Raw genomic sequence first — 8,317 nt, forward strand, 5'->3', positions numbered from 1 at the left:
ATTGATGTTGTAAACTTCTCTTTAAATATATAACTTTAAATTATTTTAGTGTACCATAGGTAAAATATATAAACTTTATCTTAAAAGATAAGTTGTTAATAGCTTAAAACTAAAATATTTATAAACATGCCACCTCTAATTAGGAAGAAAATCAAATTGAGCTCGGTCGAAATTTGATTATTTTGGATTTATTTCATTTTTTTGACCAATCGAGTTTGAACCAACGCTGTTGAACTTTTTCATGTCTCGTTAGTTTAGTGAATATAAATTAAAAATTAAATTATTCATCAATACATTAAAAAAAAAATATATATCTCGTATAAAAAAATATCACTAACAAACTATACTATATTTATTATTTTATTATAATAAATAAGTTCAAATAAATACCTTTTGTATTTATTATAATAAGAACATATAAAGTCTAAATTTAAATATCAAGTTAAGTCAAACTTATAGCTTGGCTCATTGCAGCCATACCTCCAATTACAATACCAAACCAATCATAAGCAATTGCTAAAATAGCAGAATAGATCTTATTATTTGGTGAGGGAGAAAAGCAAGAAAACATTGGTAAATTTGAATTTGGTATGTGGACAACTCAATTAAGAAATAATATCAAAATCTCTGCAATTTTAGGAATAAAGTTTACTGACATTTTCTTACTTTATATAGTCAGCAGCTTTAAATTATAAATCAAATATGGCCAATTCTAATTGACCTAACCACCTACCCTTTTTCTTAAGCACGAAATTAACCCTAAACACACCGTACTATCAACAGAAATAGAAAACAAGAAAGAAAACAAGATTCACCACGTGGCAAACACTCATCAGCAGTCAAAAGAGCAAGGAAAACAGGCGCGTAAGCCTTACATATCTACGAAAATTCAAAATTAAGGCGGGGCAGTATTGTCACATAATAAAATATTCTGTTTTGTTTTTTAAAAATGAATTAATTAACTAATTAATTAATTTCAATCTATCCCCAGTTTATGCAGAAACCAGATGTATACAAATCTCTCTCCCTCTCTCTCCATATATAAATAAAACTCTATTATGATTATGACAACTGCGTTTGGATCGGTTCAGTAACGTAAGTCTCTATCCTCAATTTTCTTGCTTTCTCGATTTCCATTTCGCTAACTAATTTTCTTGTTTTCTGTATTATTTTTCTTAATTAATTAATCAGTTATGAGTATTTTCTTGTTTTGTTTATTCGTTTGAGAATTTTTAGTCTTAAGGAAATTTAGTTCTCGATTTTTTTTTATGTCAAAATTATTTAGTCAGATCAAGTAGTGTTTGTAGTGAATCGAATTATGCTATGATATGGATTTTTCGTTATTTTTATTTTTCATGGATCAATGCAATTATACTTTAACTATACTGTTTGTAAGGAAGCCATGTATTTTAGTGCAGAATTTATCTGCAATAAAATGGCTATACTGGAAAAATATTGTTCAGGATTTAACCGCTATACAATGATCATAAGATAGACATCTTTTTCCCGCTATGGAGAGAGTTATAATTGCCTTATATAGTTTATGGTTTTTACTGAGAAAAATATTTAGAAAATGATAAAATGTGCCTTATAGGCATTCTTTTGGAATAAATCATGAATAACCGAATTGAATTGAATTGTTAGAGATCATGTCACTTGTGGCATGAGTTCATATCTTTCACAATCCGTTGTTTCAAGTTGAAAGAATTGAGTTGTAATCTTTTTTTATAATGAATATTGAATGAATAGAATTTAATTGCATTAAATTGAATTCTTGCATTTTAGGCTTTACAGAAACATTATGACAACTGAAAATGCTTTATCCCTGCTCATAGATTTACATATAGTATTTTATTTGAAAATCTGCCTTGACTGAATTTAGGTCACATAATTTGGGCAATATTACCTCTCCTGACCTCTTTTCATTATAAATGAATCAGTTCTAGATCAAACTTTGTGGTTATTTACTAGTAACCTAGTATCTTTCGAACTTCCCTCACTACACCAGTTCACCTTGTGCAATTGAGCTCAGTATTTAAGGTTGTCTAACTTAGTAGAACTTTGTGAATATGGATGTTTAGGCACTAACAGTCATGTAGTAATGAAGAACAAGTGGAGTGTCTAGATAACGGAATGGTCAATGACAACTTGCTTGCGGATTCCAACATGTCCAAGATGATTGAGTAATGAATTACTATAATTCTGATGGCGAAAAAAACAGAGGATGGAAGAATGGTTTAAACCTAAAGACCTTGTAATTTCTCATTTTTTAAAAAGTAGACTAGGATGTGTGCACTTCTACTACATGCATCCTGTAGATATATTTTTTTGTATTTTGTGGTTATTCTAAAAACATGATTGAGTATATGGACAGACCAGTTTGTATTTTCAATGTAATATTATTTAAAATTAGCTTTTTCGCCTGCTTTGAAACTGGAAGATTATGTGTGTCAGGGCTTATGCATTGCTGAACATCTTGTTTTCCTTTCTCAAATTCAAGAATGCCATATTGTCCACAAACCATGCTCGACGTTGAATAAAAATACCAGAATGGGGTCCATTCACCGCAGGTATTTCATCATTTATGTTACATTGTTTTCTTGTTTGCATTTTATAAATAAGTGAGCATAGTTATTTGTTTTTAATTTTCTATTATTCTCCTGCACTCTCTCTCTCTCTCTCTCTCTCTTAAAATTGCTAAATCATTCTAAATACCTAAGATCAGTTGCCAAACTACCTTGATTGCTCTCTTGTTTTCCTTGCAGTGGACTTTCTAGGAAAACAAATGATAGTGCCAGGCTGATAGTCACAACAATTTTGGGAGTTGTATTTGGATTTTTTGTTGGCATCTCATTTCCGTCAGTTTCTCTTACAAAGGTTTGTTGGCCTCCTCTGGTACTTACGTTTATCGAAGGAGAGATCTGCCATCCATGTGATTTTGTTTTCACTATTGCAGATTCACATACCTTCAGGCTTTATTTCATCTACTGATATGTCCTCTACCGATCAAAATATTAGAGGCAATGCTCCTAAGGTACCTGTGGGTCTTATTCTAGGCTGTCCCTCTTATCAAATACTCTTACACAAACACATGGACATATTTTTTAACAGAGTTCTGAATTTGAACCTATGATATGCCCATGGTTTGATTTTTTTCCAGATTTATGCTCCAAGAAATCCTCGTGGTGCAGAGTTATTACCTCCAGGAATAGTTGTCTCAGAATCCGACTTTTACTTGCGCAGATTATGGGGTGAACCTAGTGAGGTATGATGTACATATTTTATAAAAAAATTGCAGCAATTTTACTGGAAGCTTAATGCGTACGATTGCATGGATAACTAGAATAAGCTGAATTTCTTTATATCTCACTGATTTATAACCAGTATTGTTTGATGTGAGATGTAATGGAATAACAGATGATTGGATATCACGTTATAGTAGTAACAATTATTCTAGTTCTATGGCATATATAAATATGTCAAGTCGTTGATAAATATCCCCTCTGATGTACTAAATTAAAGCCAAAATGCCACAAGCTGGAATACGCATACCATGGACCATGTGGTTTTAGAGACATGGTGGATCCACAAACTTGGATAGAGCAGATGTATAAAAGTTTTGAAGCTACGATTATCATTCTTTAAATTTATTTTTATTTGCATTTCTTCCCAAAGTCGTTCAACATGGAAAAATAGGATCCATCCCAACCAGCTTGGGACTAACGCTTAATTGAGTTCAGTTGAGTTGAGTATTTGCATTTTTGCCCAAAAGAATAAGGTCTTCTTGTTTCTATTGGTAGTCAATACATGCTTCCCTCAATATATTAGTTGTATCCAAAGGAAAGGATGAAAGGTGGATAAGAGGAAAAGAAGGGAGTATTGGAGGTGCCCATATTATGTTTGTATAAGACATGTACATTGTAGCGACTTATTGCACATGTTAATATTTTCTAGATATTGTATTGCTGGTAGTTTGGTAATTTCTTGCAATTGTATGGGCTAGTGTGACATTTGACCTTGTAAACAAAAACATAGGAAAGGCTTCACTATGTGTTTTGACTAGTGTGCGAATTGGAAAGGTTTATTTGCTATTTGGCATTTAATGTATTGCAGCCCTGGAATATGAAAGAATTAGGCAATTTATCTAAATGTATGTGATAAGTTCACTTGTTAATTTTTAACTGATATGTCAATGTATTTGCAACCATGTTTAATAAATTGGAGAATATGGTTTCAGCGAGCAACCTCTGTCAGTGGAAATTACGTCTTTACAAATATGGGATGTGTCTTATATTTGGATGTCATGAAATTTACAGGATCTGAAGAAGAAGCCAAAGTACTTAGTAACGTTTACGGTCGGTTATGATCAGAGGAATAACATCAATGCAGCTATTAAAAAGGTTACATGGACAAACAATTGTAGTTTTTCTTTAATCATTTTAGCTTTCAATGGATACTGAGGCTCTTCTCCTTTTCTTTTATTTTTTTTGTAGTTTTCTGATGATTTCACAATTTTGCTTTTTCACTATGATGGTCGGGTGAGTGAATGGGATCAATTTGAGTGGTCAAGAACTGCAATCCATGTCAGTGTAAGAAGACAAACAAAATGGTAATGTATATTGCAAATCTGGCGTTGTATTATTTGAAATTCCTACCTACAGTTTCTGTTAATTGGAGAACTTTTGGATGCAGGATAAGCAGAAGAATGATATAGCAAACCAACAAAATGCTTATTCTGCATCCAAAAGTTCTCCAATTGCCATGCAGGTACACCATATTTTTGTAACTTGCGCTCCTCATTCATATGATTTTTGTTTTTCAGGTGGTATGCAAAGAGGTTTTTGCATCCTGATATTGTTGCTGCTTATGAATATATATTCATATGGGATGAAGATCTCGGAGTGGAGCATTTTAATGCAGACAAGTAACTGCTAACTTGCCACATATTCCTGGTTGAATTCATTTGTTTCGTGTGTTTGCTTTAAGTTGTTCTTTTGAATTACTAGGTATATTGAGTTGGTTAAGAAACACGGTCTGGAGATCTCTCAACCAGGTCTTGAACCCAATAATGGACTTACGTGGCAGATGACAAAGAGAAGAGGTGACAAGGAAGTTCACAAGTACTCTAGCGTTCTCTCTCTCATAGAACTAAGTGGCTAAGGTTTCATAATATCTTGAAAATCATTTCCTTTACCTTAATAATTTGGTGTCTTTTGATTGGACAGGGATACAGAGGAGAAACCAGGTTGGTGTAGCGACCCTCGTTTGCCTCCATGTGCTGCGTATGTCCTCTCTTTCTCTCTCTGCATGAACATGCATCTCATAATTGTCTGTTTATCTATACACAAGCACAAGAATGTGTTCCAATTGGTCCTTTTTTCATTCAGCTTTGTGGAAATCATGGCCCCTGTGTTCTCCCGAGAGGCTTGGCGTTGCGTGTGGCATATGGTTCAGGTACTTTACATTTTAGAATTGTCTGGTTAGGTTATTTATAATTAGCCATGCTGTTACATTGCACTGCAGATTAAGGTACCAAAACTCAGAATTTCAGTATGAAGCTAAGTTTATCTCTTTTCAAAATTGAGATTTTTTTGTTTTTTGTTCTCAAACTTCTTCATTAAGTACGGCATGTACATGAAGATAAATTGAGATAACATGCATGTGTAAAACATCTGTCATCAATCTGCACATGTGAGGTCTTTTTAGCAGCTTTTTGAAATAATGCTATAATTATGTACTTGTAGAATGATTTAGTGCATGGATGGGGTTTGGATTTTGCTCTGAGAAGATGTGTAGAGGTCAGTGGTTTTCCATTTATTTCAGCCTTTTCTTTTTGTAATACAGTGCCATCTATTATGCTTTTCAGTTGCTTTCTTGACAGCCTGCATGTATAGAAGATGATAACCTATTGTTCTGATGACCGGAGCATTGATCAAATTTCATGTAGGCTCAATACTGTTTTTACCTTTCCACTCTACGAGAAAGGAGACTCAGTATAATGTCTAATCAAGCTATTTTGTGGAAAACATTTCTGTCATAGCATGTTCATATAATTTATGCAGAGGATTATGTCCTCTCATATTGACAGAACCAGATATGCTAGACATCAGGTTATGGATGCCAAAGAGTGGTGGTGTCTACCAAAATCTCAGACAAACATCTTCGTGCTTTTGGAAATCCATCTCATTTAGAAGGAAGTTAGAATTTGAAAAAATCAAATATAAACCTATTTGTCTATCTACTTTCTGCCAGTATGTGTGCATGTGCATATGCCTGCATGTCTTCTTTCAGCACTTTTTATCAGTCTTGTGTTAAGAGAACTTACGTATTTGTATCATCCACTGTTTAAAACTTTTGTGAAATAATTGTCTTATAATTACTATGCAATATAGGAACCAAGCTTTTATTTTGTAGACAGGGAAGCCCTTTCATATCTTTGATTAGTTGCTTCTATTTTGCATCAAGTTTAAATATTCCTTTTCTCCCAACAGCCTGCGCATGAAAAAATTGGTGTGGTTGATTCACAATGGATTATTCATCAAGTAATTCCTTCTCTTGGGAACCAGGTAAGCCATCATCCATTGCAATTTAGTTTTGAATAATGGATTACAAATTTGATATGCCACTGGCATTAATGAAAAGCAAACTGCATAAAAGAGATTAACAACCGCAGTGCTTCTGTTGTGATTTTTGAACGAAGTAATGGATGAGTGATCCGACCAAGTTTTCTTTTGGTGAAGTCTGAGCATGGTTCTGAATGACTTCGATCATATCGGAGAGCTTTTTAATTGAGTTTTTTCGGGAAGTTTATAAAACTATATTCCTGTGAGCACTAATTAGACCATACTCACCAAAAACTGAGAACCCAGTTATAAGCTCTCTATTTCTGGTATACCATTGCAAGGGCGATGTTATAAACATCTTTTCCTTGGCATGTTCCGTTGTTACTATGTTCTCCATGTTTATATCTTAGTGAATGCTTACGCTGAATGTGCAGGGGAAGTCAGAGAAGGGGAAAGCTCCATGGGAAGGGGTATGTATAGCTTTCCAGTTTTTGGTTTATTACATATGTTTAAAACCTATATCTTCCGACTTGCCCAGTTCTTGGGTTTGAAATATATATAGGACAGCAGTCCTGCACATCTTGTTTTCCCTTATACTGTTCTGTTTTCTATCCCATTCACAGGTCAGAGCAAGGTGTAAAAATGAGTGGTCTATGTTCCAGAGTCGTCTTGCCGACGCTGATAAGGCATACCTCTCCCAAATTAGTTAGTATTGATCTCTGCATCCTTGCCATCCTCCTGCCTGAGCCAGCCTTTAGGGCTGTTTTAGATTTAAATCCTTGGTGAGATCTTTTGCTCGTGGACACGAGTTCATTCTGAGCGACATCAGAGCTCTTACAGTTAAATTGGTAGGATATTCTTAGTTTTGTAGGAAAAGTTTTTTTTTTTTTTTTTTTGTTTGTCAATTCATTTATAATATCCTCTGCGTTTTTCTTTTCTTTTTTACTTTGCGGGCTTATGATGTATAGGCATAGCAAAGACCACAGTTTCCTGTTTGGCAATATAATATTATATGCATATCTATAATATATATGTAAACGAGTCCGATTAACAAGTGCCCTAAGAGCACTTCACAAGTAGAATTTTAATTATTAGTAACTTACTAAAATTATGGTAAAATTAATAAAAAAAATATTTTACGGTACACATTTTTTAGAAAAATTCATCTTTTTTAATTTTTTATAGGTTTTTTAATTATTTAGTTATTTTTTAATTATTTTCAGTTATTTTTTAGTTATTTAAATGATTAAAAAAATTAAAAATCAGCCAAAATTTATAAATTTAAAGAAAAAGCTAATAAAAATTATATTATTAATATTTTAATACAGTAAAAATAAAAAAATTATAAAGTTAAAAGAAAAAAATGTGGAGATTTCTGGTATTTTTCCTCGACTATTCTACTCTTTAAATGGGTCTGAAAGAAGTGAACTCTCAATTAGTTAAAGCCGAAGGTCTTCTTGGCTTTTCTTTACCAGCGTATCCATTGAAAACATTAACAAGGAAACAAGAAGATGTTTCAAGTTGTCTACATTTTCTGTCTACAATATAGAATATGTACAGAATTAGTCTGTCGCCTAGGCGAAACTTTGGGTGTAACATGATATTTTAGATAAAATAAAATAAAATTAATGCTTTTTGAAAAAAAAAAAATGCATGTACAATCTACCTGCTGTCGTATAACGTTAAAATGATGCAAGTTGTTTGCATTTTGTTACAATCATATTTCATTATTTGGAAATTTTAAATCAAGTTTC

At 32.9% G+C, this 8,317-nt stretch overlaps 1 protein-coding gene across 1 annotated transcript; it reads left to right on the forward strand.

Annotated features, from left to right (window-relative positions):
• The first annotated feature begins 985 nt into the window (after positions 1 to 985).
• On the forward strand, positions 986 to 7,601 carry LOC8266264. Its single transcript, XM_002529889.4, has 15 exons — positions 986 to 1,095; positions 2,455 to 2,570; positions 2,766 to 2,877; positions 2,957 to 3,034; positions 3,161 to 3,265; positions 4,317 to 4,400; positions 4,494 to 4,609; positions 4,823 to 4,924; positions 5,007 to 5,120; positions 5,226 to 5,282; positions 5,388 to 5,454; positions 5,745 to 5,798; positions 6,492 to 6,566; positions 6,998 to 7,033; positions 7,187 to 7,601. Exons 2-15 carry the CDS (start codon positions 2,551 to 2,553, stop codon positions 7,271 to 7,273), a joined length of 1,107 nt encoding a protein of 368 aa, XP_002529935.1. The 5' UTR covers positions 986 to 1,095; positions 2,455 to 2,550; the 3' UTR covers positions 7,274 to 7,601.
• Positions 7,602 to 8,317: the final 716 nt, after the last annotated feature.

Source organism: Ricinus communis, chromosome 8 (assembly GCF_019578655.1).
Source record: "Ricinus communis isolate WT05 ecotype wild-type chromosome 8, ASM1957865v1, whole genome shotgun sequence".
NCBI lineage: Eukaryota > Viridiplantae > Streptophyta > Magnoliopsida > Malpighiales > Euphorbiaceae > Ricinus > Ricinus communis.